This window comes from Vipera berus (assembly GCF_964194415.1).
Source record: "Vipera berus genome assembly, chromosome: 2".
Lineage (NCBI taxonomy): Eukaryota > Metazoa > Chordata > Lepidosauria > Squamata > Viperidae > Vipera > Vipera berus.
The window spans coordinates 156,125,347-156,140,833 of NC_138203.1; the positions used below are offsets into that span (position 1 = coordinate 156,125,347).

The window sequence follows — 15,487 nt, forward strand, 5'->3', positions numbered from 1 at the left end:
GCTGCAATGGTCATAGATGTGAAAAAATATTTTAAGTCATTTTTTTCAGTGCTGTTGTAACCTCAGATGGTCACTAAATGAATGGCTGTAAGTCAAAGACTACTGTATATACGCTAAATCAGGGGTCTTCAAACTTGGCCCTTTTATGACTTGTGGAAGTCCACAAGTTATAAAAGGGCGAAGTTTGAAGACCCCCTGCGCTAAATAATACTAATCCAAATGCTTGGGTTAATTTACAGAACCAAAGCCAGATATTTAGTTCACACAACAGATTGAGCTACAAAGTAACCAGCCACAGTTAAGCTCAACAAACTATAGAAACCCGCCATTGTTTACTACTGTGTGCAGTCTAACCAAAGTAATTTTGGCAAGTAAAAGCACAGCCCCATTCCTGCCTGCTACACTTCACTGCATAAACAGCCCCACTTCAGATGTTGCATTCTGGCATCAAGAGACATCCCTGCCGATGTGCGTATACAGAGCCATTTGTGTGTAATCTGTACAAAGGCTTCCCGGAATCCCAAACTAGTGGTGTGTGGTTGCAGCAAAAGCTGTCATTTACAGTGCTAATGTCACAGTGGCAGATAAAGCAACACAAACGGGCAAGTTGCTGGAATTGGGTATGTGTAGTTTAATGAAGAGAAGGGTGAGGGGTGACATGATAGCAGTGTTCCAATATCTCAGGGGCTACCACAAAGAAGAGGGAGCCAAGCTATTCTGCAAAGCGCCTGAAGGCAGGACAAGAAGCAATGGATGGAAACTAGTCAAGGAGAGAAGCAACCTAGAACTAAGGAGAAACTTCCTGACAGTTAGAACAATTAACCAGTGGAACAACCTGCCTCCAGAAGTGGTGAATGCTCCAACACTGGAAGTTTTTAAGAGGAGACTGGACAGCCATTTGCCTGAAATGGTATAAGGCTTTCTGCCTGAGCAGGGGGTTGGACTAGATGACCTCCAAGGTCCCTTCCAACTTTATTATTATTATTATTATTATTAATTATTATTATTATTATTATTATTATTATTATTATTATTATTATTATTATTATTAAATTATTATTATTATTAAGTTAAAACACCCAGCCGCTTCGCGCCTTCGCCTCTACGGCACACAACGCAGACGACGAAACTCCCCCCTCCTCCCGCGTGGGCAGCGCCTCTCCTGAGGTGAGCCTGCGTGCCCCTTCACACGTGGTCTGGCGATGTGGAAGTACGGGCGTTAGGAGATAAAACTCCTCGAGAAGGAGAGCGCGCGCATGCTCCCCCCGCCCGCCCAGGGCTTTTCCAGCCCTGCTCTCAAGGCGCCAACCTGCTTCCGTTGAGACTTGCGGCGGGGGCGGGACCAGTGGCCTGGCAACGGAGACACGGAAGCGGTAGGCCGGCCAATGCGTGCATGCTTGCGTTATCAACAGCGGCAGGAAGAACGGCAGCCCCGTGCAGTGAGAGGGGCGGGGGAGCGGTTGCTTCCTGGAAGATGGGGTACAAGAGTCGGCTGCAGCAGGCAGGGGATAGCCTGCTTTGGGCGCCATTTCAGAATAAAGTTGCCCCTCTCTTCTTCCGGGGTGTGAGCTTACGTTGAAGATCAAATTATTCCCCCTCGCAGGATGTTGTTTCTATATTAAATTAAATCACTACAGAAATTGACCGATATATGTACGTAACATGGGGATTTAAGACAGACGTGAGTAAATGGGGAGAACGGAAGGCTTTCCTGTCTTAGGTGGTAAGCTACCTTGGTAAACATAGGTGATTTCAGGAAAATAATAATAAGCCGGATCAGCGCTAGTTCGTTCCCCTTTCTGACATGGGAAATCCGAGCCTACTGGCAGGACTCTGGACCAGATTGGGAAACTCAACAACAACAACAACAACAATAACAAAACCTTTCAATATGGCAGTGGTAAATCATTTTCAGAGCGTTGCCAGGGTAATTACTTGGCTGTGTCCAGGTGTTCACGTGAATTCAAGCTCAAGGTAGAGGTGCCTTTATTTGCTGAACTCCTTTGTGATACCCTGTCAATAAATTGCACCTGATGATTGGGGAGGTGCTTTGGGAGCACCACGTATTGGGAGAGAGTGTAAGTGGAACAGGCCGTTGGTGGAACATGAGGGCTAATATTAAACTGCATTTCCTAGTTACCCCTCTTAAAGAATGAGTTGCTTATCGTGGAATTAAGAGGATTTGATATACTAGCCTAACAGAGAAATATGCTAAAGCAAGTTTTAATAAATATCTTACTACTTTGCTTTCTGGAACTCCAAAATACAAACTCAGTAAAATTTTTGGCTGCTGGGTTATCCAGTTAAATTTTCAATTTTTCCCAGAATCCGGTGAAATTTCAGAAAATGAATGTAAAAACAAACTCACCTTTATGAATATGCAAACATATGAATGTACAACATGAGACCTGTTCTCAGTAAATTATAATCTCCTAGAACGTGTTTATCGTTATGTAGGAAAAATAGCTAAAGATTATAATTCTGCCTGCTATCCCGTATATATGCATTGCAAAAATATATTCTGTAGAATTATTGATGAAAGTTACTAAAAACTTTTGTGACTCCTTCAAAACTTTCAAAACTTTTGGAAATATGTTGTACAAGAATACCTTTTGAAACAGATTCTGAAAATTTAGCTTAACTGGTTTCCTTAAATTATATTTTCTTAGTTAAATTAGAAAGATCTAATTTGCTTCCCAATCTCTATGCGCAGAATATGAGATTAGATTTGTGTATATGAAAGGCAGTCTTCTTAGGAATCTGTTGCCATGTGACAGGTAATTTTTTGAAACCGAGAGGACTTTCAAAAACATGGTATGATATCTAGTATGGAATATGGTATTATATCTAAAAAGAAAGAAAGACATTAGACATTCTCAAGTCTTGGACAAGTAATATAATTATTCTAGCTTTCCCAGCCTGTTGAAAATTGTGGGTTCCATTGATGTGCAGTGAAAAGTGGAAACATGTTATTTTCAAGACTTATTAGTATATAAATGCAGGACATGCATTCATATTCATCATGATCTCTTTTGTAAGAAGAAATGATATGCAGAAAAAGAATAAGAAATAGTAAACCAAAGACATTAATGTATGAAATGAGACAAAGGAAAGGAAAGATAGCTGTTTCTATTTTTTAGATGCCTTAATTCCTTCTTTCTCTTTTTGAGGATCTCATAAATTCCATCTCACCACATATGTATGCTATATATATACCTCAGAGTGGATTGGCACTAGGGAAACCTAGTTCAAGCTACTGTTATCAGTGGAAACTCGCTAGGTGACTAGACCACTTTTTCTCCTTCTCCCAGCCCAGCGTAACTTACCAAGTTGATCTGGGGAAAAGTAGGAGGACATAGTTTGATGCATGCCATCTTGAATTCTTGAAGGAAAGATGGGATAAAATAATCTAATAACTAATTGTTGTACTCTGAGATGTGGGTTGAGCAAAAGATGGCATAACACAATCTTAAAAAGAATAAAAGAGTCTCCCTAATAGTCACTTCACAATGTAACCATATCATTTTTAAATGAAAAATACATGATCTGTCCACTAATGATAGAAAATGGAAAACTCTTCCATTAATTCTTTCCGCAGTTTAATGTTTGCAAATGTTCCAGATTAGCATAATTGAGGGAGAAATGTTAGATGCAATGAATCAGGGACTCAATTAAATAATACAATAAATTATATGTACCACAGAGATTAAAGTTGTTATGAATTATGCCTTATATGAGAATCATCTGGATCCTAGTCGACAATAAATCTCAAACCAAGATTGCATTTAATTAATTTTTTAAAAAGTTGTGATCAGTGAACTAATTCAGGAACTAGACTGAGGACAGCTTACAGCAAACCTTTCCCATGGTGATCTTGTTGGAAAGCAGAAGTTGGTTATGAAATAATAGTTGGTACAGAAATAGGAAGAGAATGGAGAAGTTGATTGTTGCATGGGTAAGACATGACCCTTGCTGAATATATGCTGCATGCCCAGGCCTTGGCTTGTTACTTATCTGCCTGCAATAAGAATCAAAGGAATTTGCAAGACTTAACTGATTGTGAAGAGGAACTGTTTAAAATAAAAATGCATGCTAGAGCCAGATTTCATAACCAATATTCATCTTTGTTTCTTGTTACTAGATGAAGGTAATTAAGCATTCTGAGGAGACATTGAAAACAGCTCTGATCTCCAAGGACAGACAGCTTTTGAAGCTTTATGAGAAGTTTGATCCCAAGGAGAAGCATTTGCTGAATGAAGCATTTCAACCAGGCAGTGCTCTTTTTAAGCCTATAACTCTGCATTCTGAATCAGACTGGATCTTTTCCCATCCAGAACCCACCCAGGATTTTTCACAGTTTTATCATGACCCCTGCAGAAATTTTCCAACCCCACAGAACAGAAAGATTTACATCCAGCCCATTGGTAATATTAAACAAGCAGCTATGAAAATGTTTATTTAGCCATTAAATAGCAATTAATTAAAAAGGCAGCTTTCAAGCTTTCCACTTGCATAATTGTCATCCAAACCTGGATATTATCAGGCCGGTTTTTCAGGATAATTTTCTCTGAACTGATAGCTTGACCTAAAGAATCCTACATATTCCTACAAATGCATCCTACATACTCCTACAAGGGCAACAAGTGATAGAATTGGATGAGTTTCTATCTTCTACTTGAGAAGGTTGCTAAGGCAGTCTTGACTCTTCCCATCACAACATGTAGGAGATCAGATTTATACTGTATCTAATGGAAATTAAGAAAGCAAAGATAATAAAACATAAAGCCCAACTCAGTGCATGCTTAAATTCAAAAGAACCTATTTTGAGTATTAAAATATGTATCTAAGTGGGCATGTAGTTAAGGTCCTTCATTTCCCTGAATCATGATAGCTGCTCTTTATACTGCAATGCTATTTTTGTTCACTAAATAATCTTTGGCTTTTTCTCTTCTCTTTTTTAAAATAAGCTAATTTTTTTCTACTCAGAATTGCATAGCTAGACAATTATAAAGGAAAGTTAATATTTTACTGTTGTATTTATATGATTATTTTGCCTATAAATAGTGGAAGGAAAAAACTGCTATAAACTGATGTTTTCTGGACCTAGGTTCTTTTGGAGATGCCAAAGTTAGCACAGATGTCTACTTGAAATGGCTGAGAGATTACTGTGAAGCATTTTACTACAGCCTGACTGTAAGGATCCTAGACCCAATGCCCGTTTCACACACAGGTTGTGCTTTTCGAATCAATGAATACACACAAAATCTGCAAATTCATGCAGGTACGAAGAATAGACAAAACTGATACCTCTTATTTCAGGATTACTGTTATGGCTGCAGTTCTTGATTATGCAGTTATTGCCTTCTGTGGAGAGACGTTGATACCTGTTTTTCATATAGGGTATCTCTTGAATTACCTAAAGAAAAAAAAGCCAAAGGATGCTTTTTGCATTGTGGGAATAACCATGATAGATCTTTACCCAAAGGACTCTTGGAATTTTGTCTTTGGACAAGCCTCCTTAACAGAAGGTATGTGGTCGCTTCCTTTTAAGTTCTCGGGATGATTTATAATATGACCTTGGCCAATCATCTTTTCACAGTTCATATGAAATAGAATTACCTCTGACTGTAAAGAGAAAATTACTTGAGACTGAAAGTGCTAATGAGTGGGGGATTTGCACTGCAAGAAAACTGGATCTGCAAGTTTTCAGTAGAAGCCAACTCTGTGCAGGAGTCATAGCCTGTTGCTTGAGGCATCACAGACTTGATTTCCTTTAACTCAGATGCACTTTAATGTGCCTTGAGTGAACACAACAATTTTTTTGCATTCCTTGTTTATCAGTGTAGAGGAATAGGTGGAAACAGGACACTGCTTTTGTAACTTCAGGCTGCATCAGAGTGCAATGTAGTGCAAATGTGGTATGTCACTATTAAAAACTAAAAGTAACATCTACCCTCAGTTTTATTTTCTGCTAGTTTCATGGAGGCATCCGTGCGGTTTTCTTGATTGCACGTTGGTATATCCGTAGTTTCACAGTTTTGCCAGAAATTAGGATAGAAAGAATTCTGAAAATGCAGGCGTCGCACGTCATTCCTGTGTGATTGGCCTGATGCCAATGCTCAGCATCTTGGGAAGAGATCTTCCATGCAGAAATAAGTCTTTTACTGGCAAGCCCAAGGATCATGTAATTAATTGATCTTGACGAGGTTTGCGCATTTATTAGCATGCTAAAGTACAAACAAGTAAATCACCTTACGTGTTAAGTGTAATCCCAATCTCAGAATGCTGGAACAGTGCATTGAGTCCTAATATAGCTCTGATTATGTGAATCGTCTCCCACAATCTTTGCAGTCTAGAAGCATTCTGTTCACATATAAAAACTGACAGGTACCCTAATGAGCAGTGGCATTCTATCTTGAGGCTCAGGAATATTTAAGGATTGGGTTATGTTGTACTGTCATTGACCAAAAGAGGGCAATGGTAGTACTGTACATTTGAAGCCTTTTTATAATAAAGCATAGGAGCCTTTACTTTGCCATCTTGGAGTAAAGCATTTGTATTGATAGCCATACATTGGATATCTTGGTTTATGCAAACAAAATATTTTGGAAGGGAACATGAAACTATCGGAGAGGTGGTATACTTTCTCGAGCCTCATTTTCCTGACAAAAGACACATTCTCCTCTGAAATGGTTACTTGCACAAAAAGGAGTTGTGGTAATAAAGGAGAATATTTTAGCTCAAGAGTTGAAATGAATGGGCCTTGGTGCTCTCTGAGTTTGGTTGTTTAACAAAATAACAGATTTGGAAGGGACTTTGGAGGTCTTCTAGTCCAACCCCCTGCTGAAGCAGGAAAACCCCGCACCATTTCAGACAAATGGTTGTCCAGTCTCTTCTTGATGTGCACTGTGCAATGATGATGTTACTGGCTTGGGTAATGAAATGTCTGCAAGAAAAGAACCAAGCTCAGACAGCACCAAGAACTTCTCATATTCCAGTACTTTTTTCAACTGCGTAGAGGAGGCAATTAATAAAATACATGAGAGGTCATTAAGATTCTTTCAGTCTTTACTTGGGCTCCATTTCTCCTCTCCCATTTCTTCTCATCTGCCTTTCCGAAAGGGTGGTGCTAAGCTCCAGTGCAGAAGTGTTTTGGAGGACTTTGCTGCCCTTTCTAAACTCACTTGCTGAGCGGACTCTTTTGCAGCTGAATTGATCCAGGTGGGGTGAAAGAGAAAACACCTTTACTTCAAGACACAGATTGTTGCTCTGAAACAGCAAGATCCCCCCCCCCACACACACACACTTAGATATTTGATCTTTTTCCAAGCCAAGGATAACACTTAGCTCTGGCATCATGCCAAGGGATAGGCAGTAAAAAGTGGTTATGTCAAAGATTGAATTGAATTTAAATGTAATTAAAATAAATAGTCATGAATTAAATATGGAACCTGATTAGTCTATTATATTTAATAATTTCTTCTTCCTGTCATTTTAAAAGTTGCAGTTTTGTGACCACCTTTGAAGTGGGCTGCAAGGTTTCTATACTAGAAGTACTCTTTTTGAATACGTACAGTATGTATGTATGTATGTATGTATGTATGTATGTATGTATGTATGGTTAATATAGCAGTCCCTGTTGGTACAACTTTAATTTGAATTCCCTTTTGTTTTGATAAGGGGTGGGGATCTTCAGCTTTGCCAGATATGACAGTGACTTCTATAGTGCAAACTACAAGGGCAGATTGAAAACAACGAAAAAGCTTCCTGCAGCTGATTATTCTGTGTTTGATGGTTACTATACACCCGAGATCACTAGTAAACTGCTTCTGAGATCCTGCAAAGTAAGTGTTTTAAATTGCTAGAGTTATATTATATTGAGTTATATTATATTGATACTATATTGAAACCAAATTTCTTTTTTAATATCCTTGCTTAGTTTTAAAGCAGCTCCAGCTCCTTTTATTAATGGAACAGTAGCCTATTGAATTTTTTCAACATGTGGGTTGTGTGTTTAGAGTAGTGTTTTCCAACCTCAGCAACTTGTAAGTTCTGGGGACTTCCACTCCCAAAATTCCATAATCAGCTTGCTGGGAGTTGCAGTCCACAGATTTAGACATTGCTAGGGTTGGAAAACACTTGTTTAGACCTTGACTGAAACTTGACTGAATTGGAAGTGTAATAATCCTGCAGTTTACTTTTCTTAAGCTACATGGAAATCTCTTGAGAAGATTTCCACAGATTCACATTACAAGAATCTGACTCCTTTATTCCTGCAGTTTTATAGTGCATGTATGCCATATGATAAACAGTTAATATAATTAAAATTAAGTTATTTTGTCATCTTTAAAAATGAAATTACTTGAAATGGATACTGGCCATTCCTTCACTAGTGATTTATAGAATCTTCTAGGATCACTTATCATCATTACAGCATTATAAATCCTATCTTTTTTATTACAATTTAGCAGAATGATTATTAGATGCTACAAGATGTTACAAGTACATGGTGAGGAAAGAGCAGCTGATTAGGTTGGCATTACAAGCCTAGTCAACCACATTTTAAGCTAGCTGATTGTGATAATTCAGCTTGTTTGTTTATGTGTTAATATGTCACACAAAACTGAAAGATCATTCCTACCATAGGATAAGCATGTGATATGAGTACCATAACTCCATTCTTTCAAGAAATAAAATATTTCCTTCAATGATTATTTTATCATTATTAATCTACACCAAAAATATTACATTAATTCATGTGATCATTTGGATGTTAGATTGAAATCATGCAGAAATGTGAGGACACTTTTTTGTACAAGAAGATCACTGGCTTGTGGATTAGAGAAAACTTTTAGAAGTTAAAGCTTGAAATGTGTTTTGACTCACTATTTTTATTGTACTTTTCATATCTTTAATATTCTGCTAAAAGATTAAAATGGATTGGCTAATATTTATATTGAATGAAAAGTATAAAGGTAAATAAAAAAGGCTAAATACTTTTGATTTGATTTGTTAAATTTTATCACTTGCCTTTTCTCTAGGTGTTCAGATAGCAAAGCTATGAGGTTGGAGTGAGAGTGCCTGACCCAAAATCATCCAGCACATTTCTTTGGTTGAAATTGGCCTTGTATCTGGCCATCTCCAATTGTAATCCAACACCAGTCTATCCCACTGGCCAGTTCTACCTTTTCTCACAAAATCTCTTGTAGTTCAAACCACCCTGGATTGCAACTACAATTATTCAAGTCCATTGTCAATAGACATTATAAGTCAAACATAATGAGAAGGCTGGTTTAAATAGAACTCTTCCATTCATATTCTGTGGCAGAGCAAGAATTCAATCATCATTTTTCCCACTATAAAATAATTTTGCCAAGTTATTCCAAATCCTGCAACGAAAGTGTACACTCTGATTTGAAAAACAGCGGTGCTGTAGGGACTAGCAAGCTCTTATTCAGCACAACTGTTGTGGGTTTTAAGCTGGCTTGTACCTAATGAGAAGGAAGGACTCACTGGAGAAGAGCCTAATGCTGGGAAAGATTGAGGGCAATAGAAGAAGGGGACGACAGAGAATGAGGTGGCTGGATGGAGTCACTGAAGCAGTAGGCATGAGCTTAAATGGACTCCAGTAGATGGTAGAGGACAGGAAGGCCTGGAGGAACATTGTCCATGGGGTCACGATGGGTCGGACATGACTTCGCAGCTAACAACAACAACAAATGTGATTTGGCTATATATGTGTTTCAGACTTTGACTCACGAGATTGGACACATCTTTGGGCTCCATCACTGTCAGTGGTTACAGTGTGTTATGCAAGGATCTAATCATCTGGAGGAATCAGACAGACGCCCTTTAGACCTTTGTCCTATTTGCTTGCGCAAGCTGCAGTCTGTACTTGGGTTCAGCATTCTGGAAAGATACAAGGTATGTCACTTCAGGATCCTTTTAACAGTGTGAGAACTGCTTTAAATGCTGCTCTTCCCAGCTCTGGCAGAAATGAGAAATCCAGATTAAGCAGGACGGATTCATTATTTTGCTCCACTGCATGCCAGTGTCCATTCTGTGCTGCTGATGGTAATGATGAGGTCAAGGAAGAGTTAGGTGCTAAAGTCAAAAGCTCAGCTTGGCAGAATAAATAGAAAAATCTGCTGGGCGGTTGGACCTGTTAAAAAAACAACAACAGCAACTTCTGAAATATTAATCCATTGACCTGTCACACCCAGCCACTTGTATGTATAGGATTGATTTAACACACACGAGAGAATTATGGCTTGTTTTGATTGTTTTGTTTATGACATTAAGGAAATGAAATGCATCCACAGTACCTTTAAAATTACAATTAAAAACTCTGACATTAAATAACAAGAAAATAAATAAAAATATTAAAGGTGGTGTACTGAAGTCCATAAATATCATCAGGAAGCTCTCTGCAAAAGCTCAGTTTTTAACGTGTTCCTAACAGGTAATGAAGCTATATATTTTACAGTTCATAAATAGAAATGGTACTCTTTCATCAGAATTGTAAAAGGAAATAATCTGATGGTCCTCTGGATGACATTGAGCAATGACTTGGGAAAGAACAAAGGGGAAAGAGGAGAACTAAACAAACACACAGGCATTTTTTTGATGTTGGATGTTGATGATTAATTTGATTACAGTGTGCATCCCTCTTCATAAAGTCTGGAACAGTTTTAATGAGAAATCTATTAAGATTTAGGAGTCAAAAATCTTTTAATTTCCTTTGTTTGGATTACTGTTACTGTGGCACAATCGTGCTTTCATCTTAAGTCTAAATGCAATTAGCATATTTCCTTGCCTAATTAATGCTTAAGCATATTTTTTCTCTTCTTCCTAGCTAGGTAGAATTGGATTTCCTACTGTGTATAATTTTCAAGGTTAATTTTAGTTGGACCGACACTGACTTCTTCCAGGATGCTTTCTGATTTCCAGAAATTATATTTGACCAGAGAGCACCTTTAATTATGAAAGCATACAGGAATAATTTCTTCCCATACAAGATTTTTTTGCAGGAATATTAACTTCTGCTGAGAAATCCATCTGACAGACATAAGGCATATTGATCATGTTACCCAGATTATGGGTTTTGTTGTTGTTAGCTGCGAAGTCGTGTCCGACCCATCGCGACCCTATGGACAACATTCCTCCAGGCCTTCCTGTCCTCTACCATCTTCTGGAGTCCATTTAAGCTCGCGCCTACTGCTTCAGTGACTCCATCCAGCCACCTCATTCTCTGTCGTCCCCTTCTTCTATTGCCCTCGATCTTTCCCAGCATTAGGCTCTTCTCCAGTGAGTCCTTCCTTCTCATTAGGTGGCCAAAGTACTTGAGTTTTAGCTTCAGAATCTGGCCTTCTAAAGAGCAGTCAGGATTGATCTCCTCTAGGACTGACCGGTTTGATCGCCTTGCAGTCCAAGGGACTCGCAGGAGTCTTCTCCAGCACCATAGTTCAAAGGCCTCAATTCTTTGGCGCTCAGCCTTTCTTATGGTCCAACTTTCACTGCCATACATTGCAACTGGGAAGACCATAGCCTTGACTATACGCACTTTTGTTGACAGGGTGATGTCTCTGCTTTTTAGTGTGCTGTCTAGATTTGCCATGGCTTTCCTCCCCAGGAGCAAGCGTCTTTTAATTTCTTGGCTACAGTCCCCGTCTGCAGTGATCTTGGAGCCCAGGAAAATAAAATCTGTCACTACCTCCATTTCTTCCCCATCTATTTGCCAGGAATTGAGAGGGCCAGATGCCATGATCTTGGTTTTCTTAATGTTAAGTTTCAACCCAAGTTTTGCACTCTCCTTCTTCACCTGCAACAAGAGGCTCTTTAGTTCTTCTTCACTTTCTGCCATTAGAGTGGTATCATCTGCGTATCTTAGGTTGTTGATATTTCTTCCGGCAATCTTAATTCCAACTTTTGATTCATCTAGCCCTGCCTTTCTCATGATGTGCTCTGCATATAAGTTAAATAGGCAGGGCGACAGTATACAGCCTTGCCGGACTCCTTTCCCAATTTTGAACCAATCAGTGGTTCCGTGTCCAGTTCTCACTGTTGCTTCTTGACCCGCATATAGGTTTCTCAAGAGACAAATAAGATGGTCTGGTACTCCCATCTCTTTAAGAACTTGCCACAGTTTGTTGTGATCCACACAATCAAAGGCTTTAGCATAGTCAATGAAGCAGAAGTAGATGTTTTTCTGGAACTCCCTAGCTTTCTCCATGATCCAGCGTATATTGGCAATTTGATCTCTAGTTCCTCTGCCTCTTCGAAATCCTGCCTGTACTTCTGGTAGTTCTCGATCCACATACTGCTGAAGTCTAGCTTGTAGGATTTTAAGCATGACTTTACTAGCATGAGAAATGAGTGCAATGGTGCGATAGTTTGAACATTCTTTGGCACTGCCTTTCTTTGGAATTGGAATGTAAACTGATCTTTTCCAATCCTGTGGCCACTGTTGAGTTTTCCAAATTTGCTGGCAAATTGAGTGTAGCACTTTTACTGCATTGTCTTTTAAGATTTTGAATAGCTCAGCTGGAATACTGTCACTTCCACTAGCTTTGTTGTTGCTCAGTTTTTCTAAGGCCCACTTCACTTCACATTCTAGGATGTCTGGCTCGAGGTCAGTGACCACCTCATTGTGATTATCAGGGACGTTAAGCTCATTCTTGTATAGTTCTTCTGTGTAATTTTGCCACCTCTTCTTAATCTCTTCTGCCTCTGTTAGGTCCCTGCCATTTTGGTCCTTTATCATGCCCATTTTTGCATTAAACGTGCCCTTCATTTCTCCAATTTTCTTGAAAAGATCTCTGGTCCTCCCTATTCTATTGTTTTCTTCTATTTCTTTGCACTGTTCATTTAAGAAGGCATTCTTATCTCTTCTAGCTATTCTCTGGAATTCTGCATTCAATTGGGCGTATCTTTCTTTTTCTCCCTTGCCTTTCGCTTCCCTCCTTTCCTCAGCTATTTGCAAAGCTTCCTCAGACAGCCATTTTGCTTTCTTGCATTTATTTTTCTTTGGGACGGTTTTGGTTGCTACCTCTTGTACAATGTCGCGAACCTCTGTCCATAGTTCTTCAGGCACTCTGTCTATCAGATCTAATTCCTTAAATCTATTTGTCACCTCTACTGTATATTCAACAGGGATATGATTTAATTCATACCTGAGTGGCCTAGTGCTTTTCCCTACTTTCTTCAGTTTAAGCCTAAACTTTGCAAGGAGAAGCTCATGGTCTGAGCCACAGTCAGCTCCTGGTCTTGTTTTTACTGACTGTATAGAGCTTCTCCATCTTTGGCTGCAGAGCATATAGTCAATCTGATTTCTGTGTTGACCATCTGGTGATGTCCATGTGTAGAGCCGTCTCTTGGGTTGTTGGAAAAGAGTGTTTGCTATGACCATCGCATTCTCTTGACAGAATTCTATCAGCCTGTGCCCTGCTTCATTTTGCACTCCAAGGCCAAACTTGCCTGTTATTCCAGTTATCTTTTGGCTTCCTACTTTAGCATTCCAATCCCCCATGATGATAAGAACATCATTTTTTGGTGTTAGTTCTATAAGGTGCTGTAGTGCTTCATAGAACTGGTCAATTTCATCCTCTTCAGCACTGGTGGTTGGGGCATAGACTTGGACTACTGTGATATTGAATGGTTTGCCTTGGATTCGAACTGAGATCATTCTGTCATTTTGAGGATTGTATCCCAGTATTGCTTTTCCTACTCTTTTATTGACTATGAAGGCTACTCCATTTCTTCTGAAGGATTCTTGCCCACAGTAGTATACCTGATGGTCATCTGAATTAAATTCACCCATTCCTGTCCATTTTAGTTCGCTGATACCTAAGATGTCGATGTTCAGTCTTGTCATCTCTTGTTTGACCACGTCCAGCTTTCCTTGATTCATGGATCTTACATTCCAGGTTCCTATGGAGAAAAAATCTTTACAGCATTGGACTTTCCTTTCACCACCAGACACATCCACAGCTGAGCGTCCTTTCGGCTTTGGCCCAGTCGCTTCATTCTTTCTGGCGCTACTAGTACTAGCCCTCTGCTCTTCCCCAGTAGCATATTGGACGCCTTCCGACCTGAGGGGCTCATCTTCCAGCGTCATATCGTTTTGCCTTTTGGTACTGTCCATAGGGTTTTCATGGCAAAGATACTGGAGTGGGTTGCCATTTCCTTCTCCAGTGGATCACGTTTTGTCAGAACTCTCTGCTATGACCTGTCCGTCTTGGGTGGCCCTGCACGGCATAGCTCATAGCTTCATTGAATTACGCAAGCCCCTTCGCCACGACAAGGCAGTAATCCATGAAGGGGAGATTATGGGTATATTATATTAACTAATATTTATTGAATATGTACATAGGAGAAACAAATATCAAATAAAGATCTTCCAGTGTACTTGATCTGCCTTTTTTGTTGACATTTTTGGTTAATATTCAGACACAGAACAGAATGGAAAACCTAGGTCTTCCTTCTGTTTCATTTTAATTTGCTGCAGTCACGTTTGCATTGTCTCTTGCATTACATCTTATACAGTTCATTAGTTTTTGTGTTAATCTGTGAGCTATTAAAGAAACAATACCTTGCCTCAATCCTAGGTTAATTAGGGTGGTGATTTGATATAGTGCTACTTTACAAAGTCCAAGTATATTTTATTAGATGCAGTTGTATCTTATCAAGCATAGACATTCTTTCTCCCAGCCAAGAAAATCTGGATTTTTCCCACCTCTACCTTTGCAGCTTTGTGGAGGGAGACGATTTGCTGTGAAATATGAAGATTTAGTTCAATGGGATCAATGTCTCCTTCGCAGGTAGATTTCTCCAGCATCTAGGATGGCGAAACTCGGAATAAAATTGGAATAGAAAAGCCTACTTACTACTCAATGCTTTTACCTATCTGATGCAAGGATGCTTCCGGCTTTACAATAATCACTCAAGCGTGTCAGACTTTTCTTCTCCCATCAAAACTTAATGAAGCTTGACGAAGAAGCTACCAGGGGCACTTTGTTCTGCCATATATTGAGCCACCGCAGGCAACAGATTTGAGGGGAAGTGGAAATTAACCTGGTCTGGATTTAAGAATGGATGTATAATTACGGCAGACGCTTCAAAGAACTCTAGTACTCACAAAAAGCAGGAGGGAGAAACCATACCTTCCTGTGGGAACTCCTGTCAGCAAGTCGTCCTCTCCCTGAGAGTGGAGACCACTTAGCGATTGCCTCAAAAGGTATTTGGGGGTTCTGGTGCGGGGACGGGATTCCGAAGTTCCACTCTTCGGCTCCTTCGGGCGGAATCGGCTCGCCGCCTCCTGATTGGTTCAGACCCAAGGAAAGGGGAGGCGCAAAAACCTCGCTTAACATTTGCAGTGAATCTGGGAACCTGGTCGGCGGCGGCGGGGTGCGTGAGCGGTGCGGACGTGTGAGTGCAACAAACTACCTTTGCCGTACAATTACCTGATTATTTTTTTTAAAAAAAAACA

At 39.6% G+C, this 15,487-nt stretch overlaps 2 protein-coding genes across 5 annotated transcripts in view; both read left to right on the forward strand.

Moving 5' to 3' along the window:
• Positions 1-1,552: 1,552 nt before the first annotated feature.
• AMZ2 (archaelysin family metallopeptidase 2) lies at positions 1,553-9,216 on the forward strand. The gene is made up of 6 exons (XM_081318557.1): positions 1,553-1,681; positions 4,142-4,424; positions 5,108-5,281; positions 5,400-5,528; positions 7,681-7,844; positions 9,042-9,216. The coding sequence occupies exons 1-6, from the start codon at positions 1,652-1,654 to the stop codon at positions 9,051-9,053; spliced, it is 792 nt and encodes a 263-aa protein (XP_081174683.1). The 5' UTR covers positions 1,553-1,651; the 3' UTR covers positions 9,054-9,216.
• Positions 9,217-15,373: 6,157 nt separating this feature from the next.
• Positions 15,374-15,487, forward strand: part of ARSG (arylsulfatase G) — a 140,886-nt gene continuing 140,772 nt past the window's right edge. For all 4 annotated transcript variants that reach the window (XM_081318542.1, XM_081318546.1, XM_081318547.1 and 1 more), the window contains exon 1: positions 15,374-15,426. The gene's annotated coding sequence lies outside the window, so the exon portion shown is untranslated. The remainder of the gene's footprint in view (positions 15,427-15,487) is intronic.

Coding starts and splice junctions, on each gene's coding strand:
- AMZ2 (XM_081318557.1), top strand. CDS start 1,652: ATGTACGTAACATGGGGATTTAAGACAGAC. Junction 1,682..4,141: donor CATGGGGATTTAAGACAGAC/GTGAGTAAATGG, acceptor TCTTGTTACTAG/ATGAAGGTAATTAAGCATTC. Junction 5,529..7,680: donor ACAAGCCTCCTTAACAGAAG/GTATGTGGTCGC, acceptor TGTTTTGATAAG/GGGTGGGGATCTTCAGCTTT.